Here is a 24,060-nt window from a genome sequence, read left to right on the forward strand (position 1 = left end):
GCAGAGATCTGGATTCAGAGCCTGAGCAAATCACTTTGTCTCTGTAGCTGATGATCTGGCCCCAGGGAGGGTATTGTGAGGTTAGCCATTGATTTCAGCAGGATGTTTCTCTCTTTGGCTTTGGCATTTTGTAAAATTGCATAGCAATGTTCCCTCTGCCACCTTCCCTCTATTTAGTCACGGCAGTCAGTCTTTTGTATTGCATTTTCTGGTAGAGCAACATCTCTGAAAAACATAAATTTAAGATCCAGTCCTCTTTTTATGCCAGTTTAAAATGTAGGTTAAATGAAACTTGAGTTGTCACAGAGTGTAAAATGGTTCCTTTTTTTCCATGAAAATGAGTAGATCTTAATATGGGGAAAACCTTAGAAGCTAAATTGATAGAGTTTTAGTAACAGGCAATTGAATCAGAATTAATTGTGGAGTGTCTGACATTATTCCTATGTTTGGGATATGCTCTGTACTTCCAGGTTCTAAGAAAGAGGATGTGGGTTTTGTGAATGATTTATAGGATTAAAACAAGAGAAGGAAAACCATACTATCTCTAGTAAATATTGTACTTAGACTCTCTGTTGCCAGATTATTTTACATTTATTTGCTGCTAAATATTTTTCAACATTTTTTAAAATTTAGATTATGATGGCTTAAAAAAAATTAAATCTGAAATACTGCTAAATTCATATAAGCTGCATAATATTTTTTAGGTTTTCTGGTATGTGCTGCATTACTGCAATAAGTGAATTTCTGATACCATTGCTCTAGATATAGGGAGAAAAATTAAACTTTACTTTCCATGGGCATTTGCAAGTAAAATAAAAAAAAATCATCTTGAGCGCAAACATTTCTTTCTTATCTGAGAATGTCTCTGAAGCCTTGAGCCTGATTTATCACAATGCTTCTCACTTGCATCTACATAACTACACTGAATTCAAACTCAGCTTTGGCAAGATAAGCTGAAGTAATGCACCAATGAATCATACATATATCAATATTCAGTTCTGGGGGTTTTTTTTAGTTGGAAATAGGTATGACTTTAAAAACTGTGGCAATGCAGTTCTCTCTTGTATTTTAGACATAAAAAGACAACTCCATTATTTCCATCGTGTACTAGTGCAAGTGTTTAGCTATAAGCATTTTTATTACTGGAATAGAAAAATGTAAGGCTGGTGAAGTCTGGTTAATCCAAGATTAATGCTATCCTATAGCATTGTCCTGTAGTGCCATGTTTCTTCTCATAGAAATGCAAGCTCTCCAAGCCTAAAAATAGTTGTCTTTTAGATAAATATAGAAAGCCAAGATACATGAGTAAAGAATGCAGAATTGTGTCCAGGACAGGATATTTATAGCAAGAGTTACAGACTTCTGAGACAGTAACGAACAAGTCCTGTGACTTAGCAAGCTGACCCACAAATACATCACCTTTAAATTTAACTAATAATTTCCAAAGAGAATATGTAAACACTGTCCTATTATGGGTAATATACAAGAAGCTATTTTTAAAAAGCTAACGTAATTGTGCAGCTGTGAATGGTATAAGACAGATTAATATTTAATGACTATGATGCATTATTTATAGCCCTGTGAGAGATTCCCTTTTTTAGGTCAAATGGCACACAGGAGAGCCATACAATGGAAAATAATGTATCACCTGCTTTACAGAATCTTTGATTCAAAATGTAGCGTGAATAACAATCCCTCTATTTCTCAATTCCATAGCCTAAGGTATGGCTAGTTAAGAGCTACCCCTATATAGTGAGGCTTTTGTGTGTCTCTTGAACACTCAGACATTTATAATCTATAATGATGGAAAGAGTTGAACCAAAAAAGGAAACAACTTTTAGGACTGCTGCTGTATATGGCAGTGTAAACAGCTGAATCCATGAAAGCTGATGGATCTAAGTGAATTTGATACTTGGAGTGAGTTACATGTATGATATAAAATGAATTTGTTGTTCATGTCTTCTGCTGTTACAATTTTATAGCCACTTTTAAATGCATAAGAGTGGGCAGCACAATGAAAAATTGAATTTTATGTATTAATTTTATCTACAACCTCTGTAAGGATTGGGAGAGCATTTCTAGGCTATGTCATTCTTAGTTGTGATGCCCTCTTTCAATTTAGAACTATTTTAGTTACTTTTATGTTCTGGTAATCAAATAATTTGTAGTGGTTTATAGTAATTACATTACAGTCTTCCTCAGTAATTAAATTTCAGAAAGACAAGCTGACCTTTGTGATTTGGATCACTTATGAAATATTTCCATTTAAATAAATGTAGCTAGGGATGACGTTTTTGTGCATTGATGACACTGCTGTTTTGATCTGTTTGGTAACATGAGTTTACCAAGGACCGAAGGCATCTAATCACACTGCAGTCAGTACTGCAAGCCATGGTCCCAGACATGCGTATGGTGAAACACGTACAGTTCTTTAGAGACCTACAGTTCTACATAACTGCATGAAGTTACTCATGTGCTCAAGTATTTTTCAGATTGTCCTCCATGGCGAGCCACACAGACTCCTGGACACCTCTTTGGCTGTCACAGGAGGGTCTGTGCTGGCACTGAGCTTTTGTGCAGTGCTATTCCAGCCGCTCAAGTTCCACTGAAAATAGCAACAATGGGAAAAAAAAATAGAAGAAGCCTTGAGGGTAAACAGGGCTTAAGCGTTAATATTGAGCTGTGTTCCCTTTAGAGAAATGCACATGTTCACAAGATGTAAAACAGTTTATTTTCTCTGCTTTTCCACGTGCACTGTCCACATAAGACCTAAAGCAGTGTTTCATAATTCATGAAACTGAGGTCTTTATTGTGTTACATTATTTCATACACTCTTACATGTGCCTATGTCTTCAGTTGTCATGGAAACAAGAAGTCAGGAACACACTGCATACACATTGGAAATTATTAAAAATAATAAATAATGATTAGAAATAAAATATTGTGGAGTTTATGCTAGTTTCTGAAGTGCAAGGCTGTCATCTGTTGGTATCAGGCTAGTGCTCTGTAGTTCAAAGATACATAAAACTAAAATACTTTTTTTTAATTTCAGTGAAGAGGGAATGGCATGGAGAAGAGGAGTAGGGAAAGATTGTTCATGGTCTTTTCTCATACAATGTTTAGGTTTAGAGATATCAAGCGAAATTAGCAGAGCACATATTTTAATCTGACTAAAGATCTCTCTTCAGCAAACATGTATTTAATCTATATGACCTACCACCGTAGATCTTTATGAGTTTAAAATGGTGAATTGGCAGAAGGAAAAGGAAAAGGCAAATGAGGACTGTTGTATGAAGACAATTGTCTCTGGCTTAGGAAATCTCTGAAGTGCAGCTCGCTGTACCCAAGAGGAGTGCACCAAGGAAGTATGTTTTCTCAGTTCAAATAGTCTTCCCTGCTCTTGGTAACTCTCAAAACTAAGATACAGGGCTTAGAAGGACCTTTGGTCTGGCACAATAGAACTATTCTTACCTTACTAGTCAGTACCTTCCAACAGCACAGCTTGGGAAAAAAAATAGGAAACTACATTCTTTGCATTATTTTTGTCACCCAGAAAAGCAACCATGCCTTTTCTGTTTAAAATTAAGAAGAATGTGACTTGATCATTACTATCATAAATCTCAGAAATTGCAGATAGCAGTGTTTGATGAAAACTCCTGAGTTTGCTGAATTGTTTGCTTTATTATGAGCTGTTTCTTTTCCTTTCTCAACCACCTGCCCCTGGAAGCATTTCTGGATTGTCCTGCTAAGCTATTTTTCAGCTCCTTGTCTCAGTGCTGGGACCTGTGATTCTCAGGTGCACTTCTAATACAATAGCCCTCCTCATAGAGATATTATTACCGTCATGAAACCTGTTCCACTGCGATAGGTTTTATTGAGAATAAGGCATATAAAAGAGCAATATGAAAGTTCATGGAAGAAGTGAGGATTTTTTTGCTTTAGTTTCTTCCATGGGGCATTTTATCACAAATAAAGTGAGATGACTTCAATGTGTCAGAGGCACGAGAAGCACCTGTTCATGAATTACTTCTGGAGCTGTCATACTAGACTAGTGCCATACTAGACTAGTGTCATGCTATTGTGTCTACCCTAATTCTAGGGATAGTTTATAGAAAAAGCTAATGGGAATTCTGAATTTGCTTTCAAAAAATTTAAACATTCAGTTTTATTTAAGTTTAAGAATTTATATTTACTGGCTTCATAGTTGATCAAGATGAGATTAAATTGCTGCAAAAGGTCACTGAAGGAATTCCTCTTGTATTTCTAAAATGACCATATTTATTATTTCCAGGTGAAAACATGGAGCTCCCAGAGTAAAATGTTCCCTTCCCTCCAGGGAAGATGAAATATGAATCTTCCAGGATGTGGTGGAAGGAGGGTTTACAAGGAGCAATTTAATCTGGTGAGGCTCAGGCACTGAACTGCTCTCTGCAGGGGCCAGCCCTCTTTGTTGGCTACAGTGGGGTAAAGGAAGGTTATAACAATCATGAGGAGTACATCCACCTCATCTGCCCACCTCTGAATATCCATAGTCTAACTGGGTAGGTTCCTTGTCCTCATCTTGTAATATCATTTGAGCAGGGCAGGGCACTTCTTTGTGATTTGGTTTCCCATCTACAAAGACGGGAAAGAAACATTAAAACATCTCTATGAAAGATTCCAATATCTCTGCTTTCTGACTCCAAAAGGATTCGTATGATGCAACTGTGTTGCATTTGTATGATAAGCCTGCATGAAACCAGTTTATTTTGTAGTGTAGGAGATAAGTAAATATTGCTTCAAAAAAATCTTTCTCTTGAGGAAAAGCTATATATGATTTGAGAGAGTTAAGGCAAAAGAAAGAAACATATGGCCTGGAAGCTGGATAAAGCCCACAGTTTAATCATATATCCATGCCCAGACATTTTTTTCTGTTTATTCATGAGTTTGGCACAGGCCAATAAATTAATGTTTTAAAAGGGTAGTCGTCTTTTAGCAAGGAATAGATTCTGGTCTGTGGATTACATCAGAGCAAGAGCATAATGCGTATGTCAATAATGAGTTTCCTGTGGATTTTTTTTTTTTTTTAATATGCAAAAGCAAAATATATTTATTCTTAAGTGCTTATGCTATACAGAAGGATTTCTGAGTACATTTACACTGTAGGTTACAAAGAAGGGAATTTAAGGGTTAGGATAAAAAAAAAGTAAAAATCAACATTGATATTCTGACTGCAGAGTAAAGACACACAGTAACTAGAAATGTTAAATAATAAATGACGACTTCTGAAATCAGCTACTTCATAGCTAGACCAGAGTTTAAATCTCCTTGTTAAATACCTTAACAAGTAATAAACTTCAAGCACTGAAAATAACAGAAAATTAAAATTAAATGCATGGTCAAAACTGATGTTTGTACTACTTTTTTTAAAAACCCTTCTTCTGTAAAGCTGAAATAGATTTAAATTTATTTAGATGATAATTCTAAGAATTTCTCCTATACTCTAATATTCTTTTGCAGTACTAAAGCAACAGTCTAAGTAGCTTAAAATATTACTGAGTTATTGCTTTTAATAGTGGCTGTTTTTCAGTTTGTTAGTAATTATGCACACTAATACAGTGGTACTTCAACAACAGAAATTTTCAGCAGAGGAGTAAGAAAACACTTATGGTTATTAATTTACCCATACTAAAAAAAGTGTGCTACTTCTTTGCTCCTCTCAAATACTGGATTTTGTTATTTACATGGGAAGTTTTGTATTTTTTTGATCTGTTTTTATGTCCAAAAACCACAATTAGTTTTGGAGAATGCTTAGAAAAAGAAATTAGAAATAGCAATTTTTGGGGATGGAGTATTTTTCACAAGTGAAGGTAAAATGATTTGTTATCCAACAGACCTGTTGTCTGTCCTTCAATCTGATCAGTCATCATACTCCGCAAGAATCTCTTGTCAATTGGAAAGCACTGAGGAATGAATGCAGTTCAACATTGCTACACTATTTAGCCAATGACCATGCAAAAAGTGATAAGGCATAGAATACATTTAAAATGTCATGCAAGCCTGAGGAATATCTGATGAATGATACAAAAAAAAAAAAAATCAACACTTGTCAAATGATAAAGTAGTATGCTTCAGTCAGTGACAGGCTTGGGAATTTATGTTTGAAAAGGTTTTCAAACAGGAAGAAAAGTCTATATAGCAAAGGCTTGTGCACTTGAATTGGACCAGAATAGTTTAGAAAACTGGGCTACTTCAGTGGACGGTGATACTATAGGAGTTCTTCACTGTGGCTTTATCATGGTTCTTTTGCCATCAATAAGGAGCAAATTATTCCCCACAGAGCTGATAGACATCCCTGGGACTAGCCCTGTGTATGACAGCTCACTGTTCTGAGACCTGCATGGCCCAGTAACACCATGGTACTGTTTGTTTTAACTCATGGAAGAAAGAATTCTTCAAAGGAAAAAAAAAAAAAAAAGGCATAATATTTCACATTTTAAATTATTCTTTCACTGTGCTTGGATTCCTTTTGTAGCCCCAGCAGGCTGACAGCTATAAACTGGGAATTTTCTAGTTAAAAAATATCAAGTTGCCTTTTTTATTTTTTTTTTTTTTTTTTTAACAATCTTTATTTGGATCGAAATTTTCTACCCAATTATCTATAATTGGCATCAATATCAATTTTAATTTTAAAATCAAACAAGTTCCTTGGTAGTTGTACTTCTTTTTTAAAACCAGGGAAAGAAAATGAGATTTTCCTCAGCATATACCCTACAAAAGGGAAAAATACTTTTCTTGGTTATTTCTGCCTCTATACGGTGTTCTGGCTGTAAACAGTTGGTTGTCATAAATGTTTACTGGTATTGATTGAAAATTATTAATAACAATGTTTCTATAGGTGGGTTTGCAGGGTGTTTTTTACAAAATATTTCATAAAAGAAAACATAAATGTCCCCCAAAGGACGAAGGCAGTGTCCTTTAAAGGCTTTTTATATTGCCAAGGAGTTTAATATTAGAGCTAGAACCTTTTTATAATTAAAATTGCCAAAAGTAAAGAATGGGAAAGAGATGAGAAATGTTTTTCTGAGATGAATCCGTTTGGCCACTGGGTGCCATCCTTGCTCCACTTTAAGGCTGATCGCCCAACAGCACTTCTACTAAACTGTAAAATCCTGAAACAGGTAATCCCAGCACAATTTAGCACCATCGTAACGTCTGTGTGTGTGCATGCAGCAGAATATGTTAGCAGCACAGGCATGTGTCCTTCTTGCGTGAGTCACCCAAGAGCCTTGGGAGGAATATATTCATGGGTTCAGCCATGTTACAGCTACAGTCTCAGGTCCAGCTAGTTTTGGGGTTTTTTTTTTTTTTTTGCATTCTTCCATCAGCTGGTAAGAATGAGGCTGTGCCGAGAGACCTGTTCCCATGCACGAGTGTGTGAGGGACCATACTCCTGCGCGCTATTAACTTAGGCTTTGGGATTATTTGACGGAAAATATTACATGGATGCACACTTGTTTTCTAGATCAGTTCACACATGGGGGGTATGGGCCTGTGTCATCTAACCAAAACTATATCTAGCATATATTATATAAAAAAATATTTGTGATTACAATGTTCTACAGGTTATTTATTACACAGTTTTGTTGTCTGACTGGGGCGATTCATCTATTGCTTCAGTCTCAAAAGTCTCTTTTAGTCTAGGCAAAATCCCAGGCAGATTAAATGTAATTCCCAACAGAGAAATCATGTCAGTAGTTCACCAATTCTGTGTTTTTAGTCTTCCAAATTTAAAGTGTATACACTTCAAACATATGAGAAATGGACTCTAGCACTTCTCTTTCTTGCTGCAACGATAGAGAAAATGTGCAGATTGCACCCCAGGCAAAGTCAGGAAACTGAATATTTTATGAGTTCGTTTCTGTGAAGTATGCTTGTGCTTTGCAACAAGCTACACCCAGCTCTGAACACTCAAAAAAGCAGAGAACATCAGGTATCAGTGTTTCCCAGCACCTTCATGATCCTCCTGCGCATGCAGCATCCTGTTCAGTGTGCTTCAATGTAACTCAACCGACCCTGCTTTCCGTGCTGCCATGCAACAGCGTGTGTTTTGTCCCAGGCATATCACAAGCCTATAGGCACACGCAAAATAACCCCACCCCAAAAGAAGAAAGACATGATTCTGTTTATGGCCTTCATAAACTGTACTGTTAAACTGATTCCAGGTATCTACTTGTGTTAGCGGCACTTTCTCTGAAGGAGACCTGTTGCTGTGGGTGGTGGCAAGGAAAGGTTAAAAGTAGCATAATTGTAGCAATAGCAAAATCATGGCAAGTTGTGGCAAGATCTGGTCTGTGGATAGTGCCTGCCCCAGGGTGGCATGGCAGCGACCCAGGGAAGACATTGGTGAGCTGGGTGCTGTGTGGCAGAGCAATGCAGCCCCAACAGTGTCCCATATCCAGCTCCTTGCCTGGCTCATTTCTCACTTGTCTGCACATTGACTGCCTCTCTGTTTGAGTCAGTGGTGGTTGAGGTATTTGTGCACCCCACAGCTTTGTGCCACACATGGACAATCCTCGTTGTCCCTAAAATGGAGTCACCAGAGAGAGCTCTTCACTGAGATTCATGCTTCCTCAGCTGATGCTGCAGCCCCTCTGCAACGCTGTCTAAGCATAGGATTAGATGTTGTATTCAAAACATTGATTTGGCAGATGCAAGGTGTCCAGGAGAAAAGGAAAACTTATCAATCAAATATCATAAGAGTATTTTCATAGAGACCACTTAATGTGTATCATAAACCCTTCGTTAAGAAGCTTATGAATGACAAGAAACAAGTATTTATGTCTGTGTTGCAGCCTTTCACTTCAAAATAACAGTAAATGAAAGCAACTCTTGTTTAAAGAAAAATTATAAAGCTAGTAATATATAGGTAGTAAGTAAAGAGCTAAATAAATAAAAGATTTAAGTGCCTATAATTTGCTTTGTTGAAAGAGCAGGGTCTGTAAGTTTTATCTTTTGTCAGAAAATATAGGTGATTAGGCTGTGAGTTGTGAGTGAACTAAAGCTCTGTGCAGCTCTGTGGGTTGGGTGCTCAGGCTTTCTCTGCCTGTGTGCTCTGTGGGGTGAAAGGTGCTGTGGAGGATGTACATTCTGCAGTGCAGAGAAGTGTTGGGCTCTGTGTTCACAATCTACTCTGCCTTGCAGAGGATAACTCTCTTGGCTTGTTAAACTGTAGCAAGATGAAGCTTTGGTTTTTTTGGAGAATGTGCTTTTGGGCATTTCAAAAATGATTGCTCCTAGGGAGTGATATATGAATTCAGAATAGGACGAGTGGATTTATTTTAAACCTGCAATCAGAATTTAATAAAAACAAAGGAGAAAAAGACAAAGATAAAACATGTTTTAAAGATAATCACTGCAATGTTCTCTGTAGCTTTTCTTAAATGTATGTTATAAGTTTGAAGGTGGTTTTAATATTATTTATTGTCTCCCTGACAGTGTTGTGCTATAGCTGTCACTGTCACAGATCTGAAATAGGACTTTCCCTCCAGTGGAGCAGTACCCACTCATATATTTGCATAACTTTCACCACCAGTGACTGTATTGTCAGCCTGATTTGTTGCAGGTGCTCAGAAAGAAAGTTTTGGTGGCCAGCAAGATCACCACCCAGTACCGTTGCTGTGCTCTCCCACAGCACCGCCATGGCCCCACATGCCCTGTGGTCCCGCAGATGAGCCTGGTTGCAGTGAGTGCTGCTGGAGTACACTGGGGTAGGAAAAAGTAATGTAATAGAACTGTATGTGCCACTGTTGCACTGGTGGGGCTTTGAGGTTTTACTGCTTCTTTTTTAATTTTTTGTAGTGTCTGTTCTTGGCAGCACCTTCACTTTTTGCTCTCTCACGTGCTCTCTCACACCATGTGTCCAACTGGACATAACTTAGGCTGTTTACAACCAAAAGAGCCAGTTCCATCCTGTACCTTCACATCACGTCCTCTGTGAGAAGAACCCTGACCCTGTTCCTTCCGCCCTTAACCAGGTTTTTACTCTTCTGAGTCCTCAAGGAAGCAGCTATTCTTCCCTCCCCTTCCTAGACAGTCTTCTTGAGGAAAAGGCTCCCTTGTATCCCTCTTCCCTCACCCTCCCAAATTTATAGGCATGATGGGGTCAGTCTGCATTACCCATTCTGCTCTTCATGGGAGCAACAAATCTGACTTTCTGCCTACCAAAACCAAGCAAGGCTGTTGTGGGAAATGGCAGCCTGCATGCCTGACACTTTTGTATCGCGGAGAAATGCTTGCCCTAGGTTTGCTGCTTGTGTTTATTTAAAATTCTGGGACAGAGACTGAATAGATCCTTTTGTATGAGCTTCTCATCTGTACCAATGGTCATAAAAAGTCGACAGTTGCTAGCCTGTAGTATGTGACACACTGGTTATTTCCTAATCACCATAAGCCAAAAGGACGTGAACACTCCTCTGCGCGCCTCGGGAGATCATTGTGTCGAATGTGCATGCCCTGTAAAACTCCGGTCCTAGGCGTCTGTGGTTATGGACTTTGGCCTTAAGAATAATAGATTCTCAGACCATTAATTGCTTTTATTTAATGTCCCTGTTCTTTTAAAATCAAAATTTCTTGTTCCTTTTATAGGCTGCCATATATTTTGTTTCTGTGTACTAGGGAACAACTCTAACATCAAGGATCATTTTTTAGCAACATAAGTAACGTATTTTGTGTCTTTTCTGTTATAGTTTGCAACAAAATTTTAAATGCAATAATTTTATCTCTGAAATTTATTATTCCTTTTGATGGGTCTCAGTTTCAGGAAGTGGCATGTTCACACAGGACTGATCAGAAACATTCAAAATACTTCCAGCTTTTTATCTATAATTCTGGGCTTATCTTTGGAAATAGCATGTGTAATGCTGTAATGACATATCTTCCCTTGCCCTTTTAAAAATAAAACTGTAAGAAGAAAAATCCTTTCCTCAGGCATATATAGATTCATACCAAAAGCAGAAAATAAACACCATAATTTTGTCCTAAGCCTAAAGTGATGATGACAAAAATTTCCTAAATGCTATATTTGATAGTGATATGTTGCTTAATGGCTTTTTTTGGTTGTTGTTGTTCTAATAGAAGAAGCAGAACAAATAGCTTGCTTAATGTTTGGCTTTCTTAAAAGCTTCTCCTTTAATTAAAGCAAATACCGGTAGTTATGTTTGGTAAATGTTCAAACCAAATATAACATTTTGAAACAAGACTAAATGCAGCTTTGTTGCACATTTCATGTCTAAATTATACCTTACACTGTTAATTTGCCAGTCGCAGATGAAGCAGTGTGTACCACATGTATGTGCTTCAGCTGCAGATTTTGAAGCTGGATGCAAGAGCAGCAGTACTCTCATTTTAGAGATGTAGAACTTTGACTAAAGCAATTAATAACCTTTTCCAGCAAAGTAAGCTCAGACACCTACTGTGGGACTTTGGGCAGAGTTTGGGCGTTTGATTTTATAATCGCAACTCTCTGCTTATCTGCCGGGTTACTCTGAAGACTTTTAAAATACATAAATCCTGTTCCAGGGACTGTTAATGTCTTTTGCATCTGAACAGTTGGTGGATAAAACATTCACAGACCCTGGCACACAGAAACGGGGAGTCTGGTAGATCTGACAGTGGCCAAGTGTGTTTACATGGCAGCATGAGGTATCCTTATGTCATGTTTTTGTCCAACTGCCTTCAGACAAGTCCACAGCCCCACTCCTATCTCATTCCAGTCTCCAGTTGTGGTTATTAGAGTAACCCTTCATTCAGTGACCTCATTCAAAGAACTGGAATTGGTGAAAGTTGTTGAAGGACAAATAAAGCTTGGGGGTGTTTTGACCCTGCTTGAACAGGGGCATTGGACTGGCTGGTCTCAAGAGTTTTGTTCCAACCTAAATGATTCCATGCTTCTCAACTATTTAATCTCTGAAGGCAGCAGCAATGCTACTGTGATAGTCACATTAAAAAATCATTAGAATCAAAATTCTGATGAGAATATGCATGCAAACGTTAAATCTCTACCACACCCATTCCCCTTTACTGTAAATATTATAAAATTCCCTTTAAATGGTGTGATCCTGCAGTTGGTCATTGGAAAAGAGGCATTAACTCAGCATTGTGAAGGGCAGAGAGACGCCATCCACAGTCTGCAGTAGCAGTTGGAGGCCTTTAAGAGCAGGGTTACTCTGAATGTGAAAACATCTCTGAGCTGAAACATTTGATTCTTTCCTCTTTAGAGAGAGTAAGAAATGTGTCAGACAGGAACATAACAGGCTTTGGTCTTCCATGGCTATGAAGTGCAAAATTTGTCCACTACTGCTAATAACTGACTAAATATATGTTTTTAAAGATGTCTGCAGCTACAAGTATAAGCAAAAGTTTTAGGGGCCTTTATTCAGGAAAAGAACCCTTTAGAAATAGAAATGTTTGCCATCAGAAAATACTGTCTCCAAAGTAGCTTCATAGAAGATTAAGTGAGAGATAAAGAAGTCATCACATTTAAATATTCCCCACTTTGATGCTTTCTGTGCAGTTTTTGATGATCAGCCTTGAAGGTTTTTCAGTTCCTAATCTTTTGAGAGAGACTCTGGGTGAAGAGATACTTGAAAGGGTAGCCTTATTTTTTTGTGTATGTCGTCGTCTGAAGCTTCGGTTTCACTACGGAGTACAAATGAGGTCAGATCCTGACCCGCTATTGAAACAGCACATGTATTCCTGACTCAAACAGTGCCCCTGGGAGTTAAGAGGCATACCATATTGTTTTGCCAGTCTTCTGCTACACGAGAACATATATTTCATGAGATATTTTTATATGTGTTATATATTTGAGTTTCGTGTTACTTTTTCTCCATCAGTCTGGCAGTATTTTCTGATTAGGAAACCTTGCTAACCATCCATGTGTCATTGTCCATAGGGCTATATAAAAAGTGGTCTGTGTTCAGTAGTGGAAGGTCCTGTTACAGAATAGTCCTGATAGCACATGGGGAAGAAGCTGTGCGTACCAAATGGCAAAATGTGGGTTTTGGGTTTGTTTGTTTGTTTGTTTTTTAACAAAGTCATATTAATATACTTATCAGTAGGTTTCAAAATGCTTTCCTCACATAATAAGGACTAATGTCTTATCCACACAGGTCGTAAAACTGAAGTACAGAGAGTAGAAGTCACACAGCAAAGTAGGATTTCAGTCTAGTGTTTTCTGTGTTTAGCTGGACTGCTTCCATGGTAGTCAATATTTTAGCAGGAGAAAGAAAATGCTTTCTGAAGAGCTCACCAGCTTCCTTACATCTGATTTTATCACATTATCAGATACAGATATAGAAAATTGTGAAGAATATGCTATTAGAAGAATTAGTGCAAAATCATTTAGTAAGCTTTTCCTTAAGCTTAAGTCAATTTGTGGAATGATATTTTTGTCCTGTGTTCTTAGTATCGAATGGGATCAAAACCTATTTTCATATATCGTGTAATGCTGAATTAAGTTATTACAATCAGACCCTTGAGCTGTAGGTATCTTTTGTTTAAGAAACTCCTTGAGCTGCCTATCAGTGTATGTCAATTTGTAGGAAATAAGGATGAAAAAAGATTATGGCAAGATGAGATAAAATGTAATCACCACCTTGAAATCTCCCTCTCTCCACCACTGACTCAGACTGTCTCATAACTAAATTTTGCTATAGGAGATTATTAAATATCCAAATTGCTATTTCATATTTGATGACATGATACAGTTTTTCCCTACATAAGGGATTATTTCTCTCTGACCATTTTTTATGCTGGCAGCACATGACCCGTCTGCTGATCTGCATTGGCAGTACATCTGACTAGCTGGAATGAGATGTTAGTAAGTTAATATGGCCTTTCACATACTGGAAATGAGACTTCCAACTCACACAGGAAGTTTGATTTGTAAAACTGTGCGGATCATTAGGGAAATCCATAAAGTTTCTTCCCTGTTTGGAAGAATTGGTAATGTGTTTCCAGATCCTAAAATAGCAAGACACCTATAACGAGCTTATAGCAGCTATCACACCTACAAGTTATTCAGGACAGGAAGCTTGCCCCTTTTCACTCATCTCCAGAGGATCATTCTTGTGCTATTTATAACTATAAACTGATTTTATTTTTTAAGAGGGCCTTTAGTGGTATGCTTTGCATATGTTTTCTCAATAGCAGTGTTGAGAATTATGAACATACTAGCATGGCATATGACAGAAACTGAAAGTAGGATTAAAAGGAAAGCAATCTGTAGTTAACATTTGCCAAGCTGAATGTAAAACATCTTTCATTCAGGAAATACATTCAGCAAGAGCAGAAGTCTCCCCTTTTCCTTGTGTGGATTGCAATTGCTTCTTTCAGCCCTTACAGTGAGAATGTTGTAAAATGCTCTGTTATATGTGTATGCATATTATACTGCATTTTTCTGACACACATTTACCCATGAACATATACTGCCTAGAAGAAAGACGAGTATGAATTGTTATCCTTTTTGTTATCTAGTTGCATGCTAACAATATAAAGAAACCATTTTATACAGCATATGTATTATACATATTTCTAAAACTGTGAAATAGTTGTCTTCAGCAGCACTAAGATCTAAGCATCAAATAGTAGCTCTTATTTCAAGTATTTAGCCTTGCAAAGTTTCCATAAAGCTTTGAATCTCTAGCTTCCTAAAGTTTTCCTTAAGCTTTGTTCATCCACAGCAGCCCAAATGGTCATTAATGATATATGGCCCTTTCGGGATGGCAGATGTAAGGTAAGGCTCAATCAGTCACTCATCTCCTAGCTGTTCACATATACTAAGCAGGCTGTGAAACAATTTACATGATAGCAAAGAGCAGTGAGGAAAGGAGAATCTGTCTCCAGCCCTGAACTGAGTACGTAAGTGCTTTCCCTCCCTCCTGTATCCATCCCACCCCATCCCATGCACATCTGAACACGCGGTAGCCACAGACCTTGTCTTTATGCTGTCATTCAGGGCATGACATCCTTTTTTATCAAGCTGCCTACAAGCGGTGATAGTTTCCCAGTCTGATAACTGCTGAGTTTGTACTATATTATGCAAGACCAGTTCTCTTCCATGTATTAAGCCCAACTGGTGTTTGTGGTTCCTTTCGAGACAAATTTTTGCTTTAGTACCGGGGGTATGGAGACATGACAAGAGGAGGCATGTCCAGCTTTAATTTGCCATAAAAGCACAGAAACGTCATGTGAATTTTTCTTCAGGATGAAGAGTGTTGAAATTGCTTGGTCTGCAGGGTGAAAAGACTTCAGAGTATAACGTTCTTAATTGTTTTTAGAAAGGGGAAACTGAACTTTAAAATGTTCAAAAGGAAACAAACCTTTTAAGTGATTTTAAATCACTGGGGTGCTTCAAAAAATAATTTCACTCTAACTTGGATTTTAATTGCCTGCTCCTTTCTCTTACTGTCATGGTGTTTTCATCCTGCCTGTTTTCCTGGAAGAGAGTGTTGTTATTACTGTTTATTTTAAGAAATCCACTGGAATTTGTCCTGCAGTGCCACAAAATTTCAGGGATGGGTATGTTTTAATATTCCGTATTATGAATATTTTTTATATCTTTGCAATTAAAAAAAATGAAGTTTTAATGACTGCTCTCCTATAAACCCTGGGCTGCTGCATTTCTAGCATAAGAAGCTGAGGACAGACAATGCCAGGTGCAGTCAGAATATTGCTGCAGCCCCACATCGTATCATTTTTTTAACATTATTGAAATTAGTCTCAACACTCATAATTCTGTTGTTTCCTTTATTGCTGTTGTAAAGCAAATGGTTCTTTTGTACAAATGTTATCTCCTGGCTATTAATTCAGCAGTTATTTTGGATGATGGCACTCCTGTTAAATTTAGGAATGTAAAACCTCATAAATATTTAAAAGTTTCAGACTGACGTGGGAAGAAATTGTTTTTGACTTGCTTTGTTAATATCCTGTTGCTCAGCTCATAATAGATTTAGAATATATTGTTATTTCTACACTGTTTGACAAAGGGAAAAACAATTTAGTTGAGCAATTGCTTCAAGTGTTCTCCCTGAATTGTAACAGACTGGTAAAAGTGTTTGCTTCCAGTAAAAAGCCAGGAAAATATCTGTTTTCTTTTAAGAGGTTCAAAAACCGTGAAAAATTTAATCAGAGCCCACTTCAAAGTTAATGAAAATGCAGCAGTAAGTTTGTAAAGCTACTTTCCATAAAACAAGTTCAAGTAGGTCCTTCTGTTTCAGCATCTTTGTTATTTAAACTTCTCTCTAAGGAGCAAACGAGTAAGATGGACAAATGTGTTTCTTCCCTCAGAGACATTCTACAGAGAGCGCATTTACTGTGCAAAGAGTGTATTCATAGACTAAATATTAACATGCATCTTGAGTACTCCCAAAGCTCTGAAGAATAACTGAATGATAAAAAAATCACAACTTTTGTAAGACTGCTGAAGGTCTGGACAGCATAGTCTCTGGGCCAGGGTTCCCGTTTCACACCTAACCATATTTTCTATCTTTTTTTTTAACCTCAGAAGTAAATACATAGCTTTTCGGTCAGATCTTAAAGGGTGTTAAGGTGTAACTCCTGTTGGGATCATCTAGAAGTATTTCAAATGTTTCAATAATTGTTCAAAAAAAGATGCTGAATTGATTCAACCTGGATAAGTATGCTAGCAGATGAAGTAAGTATGCAGTTAACAGGGCTTATATCTCTGCCTGCACGCTCCAGAGGTTCTTGAGCTGTGTCCTGGGATGACACTTGACTTAATGGGTTTGGTGTATTTCCTACGTCCATTAGCCTCACTCACAACCTCAATTGTGGTATTGGCATGCTCCTAGTGGGTGCTGATCTGCAAAGGCTTTCCTTCTAGCTAGCAAATACTTTAACACCGCAGTGTTAATACTATTTTATGCTGGGTTTACTCCATCTTCTTGTATGTGGTATAGTTAAACCAGCTTAATCTCTGCATAAAGTAATTATTGAGATGGCATTTTCCCTTTGGCCAGAAAAATCTTTTTACATGTCAGTAACTTGTAGTTAGGGTGCAACATTTCAGAACACAGGTTTTCAAGAAGGAAACCACAGGGTGGTCACATAGAACCTGTAACTGTGAAGGTAAACTTACAGTTGCATGAACAAATTGGTATTTTATGCGAGTAGCTGGAGGTGCCACACCAGCTGAGTCCATGTGATTTTAACTAGTTCAGCATGGTCCAGCTCATGGCCTGTGGGCTATATCCAGCCTCTTTGTGATGTTTCTACCTGACCCATCACCTTCTCACTGCGGGAGACAGGGAACAGATGCTCCTTCAGCAAATGCAGCCTCCTCCACCTGCCCTCCCTAGGGAGATGAGTGGCAACTCCAAAGGGGCACAAGGAAGGGCAAACAAACCCGTGAGGGTTGTCAGCACCTCCGCCTGGCTCCCACAGGTGCTGCCACAGGGCCAGCCACAACACATCTGTGTGCACAACTGCATGCATTAGCCAGTCCTGCACACTCAACTGTATGTTTTTATGTGCATGAAAAGCTCAGTCCTCTCTTACAAATAGAATAAAAGTCTGCTGGGCAAAGCAAAATGTAAGGCTTTTTCTGTTGTTTATTGGCTTACTACGTAATCAGCATGTTGAAAATAATTTTTGTTTTACTTTGAAAAGTACTTCTGCTAGACATTTCTTACATTACTCTGTTTTTTTGGTTCTACAAATGTGTAGTAAACAGTATAAAGCAAAGGGCACTCGTACGCTTATGAATGTAAAGACATTTAGATGAAGAAATTCTGCAGAGCAGTATATTTACTTTGCATTTCTGAATGGCAGCAATTAAAATTCCCAGCTGCTGGCTGTCCAGATGTTTCTTGCATTACAGCATTGTAATTTGCATTGGAATATATTGCATTACTGCAGTAGCTGTAAAGTGGTCAGCTCTCACAGTCTAAACGCTATATACGGGCTCAAGTTGGGATGGTGAGCATATTTCCTGCTCACACCAGGTTCTTCTCCTTCCCACTGTTTCTCTGCTTGTTAGCTTGACATGTTTGTATTTCTCAGAAGACGACTTTTATTGCTTAGCATTCAAATCAAGCAGGGGATGTATTGGCAGGTCAGAACTGATATATGAATGGTTGTAAGAATGACACAAAAAATAACTCCAAGTTTTGAATCAGAAATATCCCTTTCCCTTTGGCATTTCCAGGCAGCAAACATCCCTCTGGTGTCAGAGCTTGGCATTGATGATATTCATTTTGATGACTTCTCGCTTGATGTGGATGCCATGATTACTGCAGCCCTGCGGATGTTCATGGAACTTGGAATGGTTCAGAAATTTAAAATTGACTACGAGGTAACCATCTGCGCTGCAGAGAGATCTGCTGCTTTTGTCTTGGCACTGCTCTGTCCATTTGTACAAGTTTAGTAGCCCTGATACAATTTGTACTTTTCATTTCAGACGCTGTGTAGGTGGCTTTTGACGGTTAGGAAGAATTATCGAATGGTTTTGTATCACAACTGGAGGCATGCCTTCAACGTCTGCCAGCTAATGTTTGCCATGTTAACTGTGAGTATCCAGCTACAGACACAATCCCATAGGAGCTTTTCCTGCCACACTGCTTTACCTGTCTAAACATTTTCCAGCATTTGATTTCTTTTCTAGTTATTATGATACTCATTCATTTCCAATAGAAGTGCACACAGAAGTTATTCAACTTAAGGCAGCACATACTTGGCAAAACCTTACAGTGTTTTAGTGACAGTGATATCACAAGCACATTAAAGTGACTGAAAACAGATGGCAGTCTTGGAGTGAGCTTGTTATTATAGATCTTGATCTTACAAAAATGTTTTTCTTTTGGAACTCTTTGATTTTACATTTATTTCAGACTCTTAAATTGGGAAATACAAAACCAAGGAAGATTAGAATCCCAGAAGTATTTATTATGTTTATATTTACTACTTTCCTATCCAGCTTCATCTAAATAATTGTAGAACATATTGCCTTAAAATATTTTAAGATTATCTTCCAATAGAGTGATCTAAGTGAATATTGTGTCTCCATTGGACACTGTAACATTTCTGCGTTTGATTAACATGTATCTCCATCAGTACCTGTAACTCCTTTCAACACACAAGTGAATTCTGATCCAAGTACCACCACTCTTACTTGCTTTTTCTCCCTACCCAAAGCAACCTCGCTGCATTAAATAATCCATATTTGGCTAATTAATTATTGTAAATGTGTCAATATAAACCTCAGTGGTCCTGGATGTTTAATATTCTGGTTAATATGGCAAAAGAGAAGCAACACGTCTATGTGCACACAACACTTACTGCTGTACTTTACATTTTGGATTTGCCTTATCTCCAGTTATAAATACGAATTCAAGTTTTTCCATTTTTTCTTCATATTCAGTCTTAATACCAGAGTCATCTATTGTGAACCTTAAAGCTGTCATGTTAATAGCACTTGTGCAAATATTTATTTATCTGTAATATCATGTGCTGCTTCCCTAATTTCTGTGTTCTTGTTGCTGGCCAGTCTCTGTGGCGTGGTTAGCATTTGGACCCTGCCTATAGAGGTGGAAAGCCCTCAGCCTGTGCCATTCACAGCACACATCAGTGCTGTGTTACATGGACTTGAGACAGTCCATGGCCTGTTTCCTGCTCACAGGGCATGGGTTCCCAGCTGTCCTCCTCCATTTGGCATATCCCTGTGGCAGAACTTTTTGTGTCATGCAAGGAAAAAAAGAGTATGATGCAGGTAGATATTGGTCTAATGCTAGGTCCATCCCAGCTGTATGGGTGACAAAGCAAATGGAGACATTCAACAAAAGAGAAAGGTCACCTCTTCTGGGTGTGAGGCTGCTCAGCTGACCAGAATTAATGTTTCAGCAGACACTTCCTGACGGTCTCTAATGAAATCTCGTGCTAATGTGTGGGCATCGGCCGTTTTTAACGCTTTATAAACTTGACACGCTTGTTTTCAGTTATAGAAAAATGAAAAGCTTTTTACTCTGACGAGTAAGGGCAAAGTCAGGCAGCACCGTTCACCTGGGAATTATATTAGTTTCTGCCAAACGCTGCCAGGGGCTGAGGAGCCCTCAAACCTCACCCGTGAGGACCTCTAGGTGGAGCTCTGAGGCCAGGTTTCGAGCAGGCTGTTCTTCGGTGGGAAATGCGCTCTCCCACCAGGCATCTCCATCTCAGCTAGCAGTGACTACACTGGCAGCCAGCAGCAAGAAAGCACATCCCTGCTGCTCCAGCAGCCACCAGCAAAAGCCTGCGAAGCCTCAACCATAAACTGCTTTGACTGTGGTTCTCAAAGCATAATTTCAGGATTCTTTTAGCAGTCGGCACAGGGATGCAACTGTCTGTGGGAGGTGATCCAGCATTTCCAAGCCAAGCTTGTTTTATTTCACACGCTTCTGGTAATAAACTGAAAGAGCAATTCCATGTGCAGGGCTGGCCGCATGTACCCATAGCATTGGACTCACCATGTATCCCACCCCACTCTGCTGTGGCTCTGGCTGAGAACAGAGTAAGTTCAGGTGTATGACCTGCTTGGGCTGCTCTCCCTTCCAGAGGTAGGAAGACTCATCTTGCCAAAAAAAGACATAAAAGAGAGAGTTAAGAGACTAGTAATAGCACAAGGCTTGTTCTTACTGCGTTTGTCTTGGGACAACCATCTGAGTTAGTATTCGCCTTGTTTTTTCACTTGCAAAAAGGGGAAAATTCTTTTGACCCTCAGAGAGAGGGGCTCTGATGGTCAAGAAGGCAGTGTTTTATGCAGTTATTGCACCCTATTCCTGGTTTCTCCACAACAGTTTCTTCACAAGAGTCTCCACCACTCCACAACAGTGGTGACCGCACCACAAATAGAAAGCACAATAGGTCTATTTTAGGGCGTTTCCAGGTAGCCTTACCATAGCACAGTTATGTCTGATCTGTAATGCAGTAGCCTCTAATGGCCCCACCTGCTTCCACTGAATGCAGAAGGAAAATTCAGCTGGGTTGAACAAGCCAAACAACAGAAACCAAACAAAGCTTAAACCAGTCATTTCAGCCCTGGGTCAGCCTTCTGCATATCTAAGGTATGTTCTTGTTTATCAAAGTATGTATTTTCTCTCTCCGATTAGAGACTGAGCAGTTAAAAGCCCAGTCCTGCAAGCCACACTTCTGTATTTCAGACTTGCCCAAATATTCTGAAGACAAGGACTGAAGTAAGACTGCTCCTGTGAGTTAAGGACATCACATGAGATTAAAGCACAGGATCGATCCCAGGCTTCATTATGAATGCCTTTGCCTAATACAGTTCACATTGACACTTGTTTCAAAAAGTAAAAATGAACAAATAAGCAATACAAAATTAAAATCCCATCTGGTGTGCTAATAACAAAACATATAAATGTGGGGCAAGGTATAATGAATGCAATGCATTTCCTCACATGAAAAGAATGACCTCTATAACTCACTGGAGACTCTGCCATTCATGAGTTATGGGTCATTCCTTTTCTGGTGAAAATAAATTTTACTGCACCATCATCTATAGCCATGTATTTTTCCTCCCTGTGTAAATTCAACACATGAGGAAACGTAATCCTCTGTTTTCTTGCATTATGTTCAAAGCAGATGTCCCCTTACCGTAACATTGTTTTAAATTAAATGTTTTTTTATTAAGTGAAATATGCTGTATTTCTCTCATAGATTCAATGACAAGACTTTTGGTTAAATAAAATGTTGCATTTATTTTTGAGATATTGCTACTGTTTATAAAATCCTTAATCAGCTTTCCTGTATTTGCAATACAGGTTGTATCCTTGAGTTTAATCAAAGCTTGTGTAATGCTAAAGAATATTTATTACACCATGAGTTTTACGTTATAAAACTTCTATTTTAAGTTGTTTTAACTTAGCTGTGAACATCTCTAGATTGAAACTTGACACATGGCACGATGTCAGTTACAAACCTCTTTTTAATCCCGTTTTAAAAAATAGACTGTGATTATTAATTGTTATACAAGAGCAATGCTTGAAAAGTGAAAAGAGAAAACTCTTTTTTTTAGAGAATTTCCTCTGTCCGGGTAGCTGTTACTGAAACTAACAGAAGCGATACCACTAGGAATCAGGAGAATCTCATAACATTCAAGTTACTCTGTATACCAGTGGATTGCACATGAAAGGAATCTTTTTTTCCTTATATTTGACCATCTTTTCTGATATGTAAACTTTCAGCACAACTCTGAAGCTTTTGTAGCTAGTCCTGCACTTCCTCAATTCCCACTGAAATGCATTCCTGAGCACCTGGGGGAGCTTGGCTCCCTGTACTGCCTAAGTATTAACTATGGCCACATTTCAGACTATGAAAACAGAGGCTATTTGGATCTGAATGTGCATTATTTAAATAGAATTTGTGGTCTTCAGGGTGAACTGAAGGGTTTTCACATCGTATTGCAGCAATTGACTGGCATTTCTGAGTGGGCTGTAAGTTCTACCAAGTACGGACATCAAGTCCCACTGATCTTCACCATCTTTGTATCACCTACCCCTCTTCTTGCCAGTAAGTGAAATTATACTCCATTGAAAATCAATGGAATTCAGGATTTCTTAAGTACTATTAGTGTTCAGCCTTGGTTTGGTCCTCCGATATAAATCTATTTTGTATTTCTTTTATACAATTTCCTTTCATACTAACTAGATTGTGTGGCTAGTTGAGGAGTGTCATTGGAGAATGGTGCTGTGGAAAGACAAGTGCAATAATTTTCCAGCTCAGCCAGTTATTTTTGCAGGTAATATGTCCTTATGCTTCAGAAGAGTTGAAGAACCAGGTGGTTTCTGCCATGGTAAGATGCGCAGCACCAAAGAGGTGGTGTCCCGTGTAGGCTCCAGCACCTCCTCCAGGCAGGATCTTTTCAGGATGCTTGAGGTTAGCAATAACAGTAGTGTTTCTTTTCTGACATGGGGTAGTTCAGGCAGGAAAACTGCTATGGCAAGTATCCACAAGTAGAAGTATAGTTGCAAAATATGTTACTAGGATCAGCCCCCCCTTCACATGGGCCTGTCTGGTCTGAGCTGCTCATGGGAAATCTCGGTACATCAGTTTTCAAAATTCTCTCCCAAATTCAAGTAGGGTATCTGCAGCAGAAATATGCCAGATTTCCTCTTTAAATCATGCTGCTTCATTTTATATGTCCCAGATAAAAAATCTCTTAATAGTTCATAACAGTTCCATAGAGTATATTTTAGCTGGCTTCCTTTATAGATCTTTTGATTTAACATCTTGGCTATCTGTGACACTAGGGATTGACTGAGATGGTCACCTCATGATTGAAGAAATCTGTCTAAATACTCCTCTGAACAATAATTTCAAAATGAAATAAATTTTGGTTTTTATTTCTCTGATATGAAATTCCAGTTCCTGTCTTAGTGTGCAGTTATTGGTGTTTGTCTTCAGCTCTTTTTGCCTTTAGTGACTTCTGGGTAGTGGAGAAATGGCATGCTGGAAATGCAACAGAGAGATAATAACAGATCACTCCAAGGACGTTATCTGTTCTGCTAACCATCTAACATACAGCAGGGAATCTAATATGACAATAAAGCATTTATCTTCTCCTTACTGAAACATTCATGGTATCAAAACAAAGCTGACTGTTGCTCGATGGTCTAACATTACTTATCACTTTCGCTACTGATAGTTACAGCTGCTATTTTTTTTTCTGCCCTTAGACTGCAGGATTTCAGGAGATTCTAACTGAAATTGAAATTTTAGCTTTGATTGTGGGATGCTTATGTCACGACCTTGACCACAGGGGAACCAACAACGCCTTCCAAGCCAAGTAAGTTTTCTAATTCTTATTACTTTAATTTGTTTTTCTTCCACAGAGAGCAAAAAGTGACCAGGATAAAGGATGAAGCGTTAATTTCAGGTTTCCTAGGCCAAGGCCAGCTATTACTATTCTTGTATGTAGTGAGGGACTATCAATCTTTATCATTCTCTGTTCTTTTGGGTAATTGCTGGCTTGTCCTTTGTATCAGGCTGTTGAACTGACACTGTATA

General features: G+C 38.4%; 1 protein-coding gene across 1 annotated transcript in view; it reads left to right on the plus strand.

Annotated features, from left to right (window-relative positions):
- PDE11A (phosphodiesterase 11A) overlaps positions 1-24,060 on the plus strand; it is a 133,224-nt gene that overhangs the window by 77,377 nt on the left and 31,787 nt on the right. The window contains exons 11-13 of the mRNA XM_030486969.2: positions 18,209-18,355; positions 18,461-18,568; positions 23,730-23,839. Of these exons, the coding sequence (XP_030342829.1) occupies positions 18,209-18,355; positions 18,461-18,568; positions 23,730-23,839 (365 nt within the window). The remainder of the gene's footprint in view (positions 1-18,208; positions 18,356-18,460; positions 18,569-23,729; positions 23,840-24,060) is intronic.

The sequence above is a fragment of the Strigops habroptila genome, chromosome 5 (genome assembly GCF_004027225.2).
Source record: "Strigops habroptila isolate Jane chromosome 5, bStrHab1.2.pri, whole genome shotgun sequence".
NCBI lineage: Eukaryota > Metazoa > Chordata > Aves > Psittaciformes > Psittacidae > Strigops > Strigops habroptila.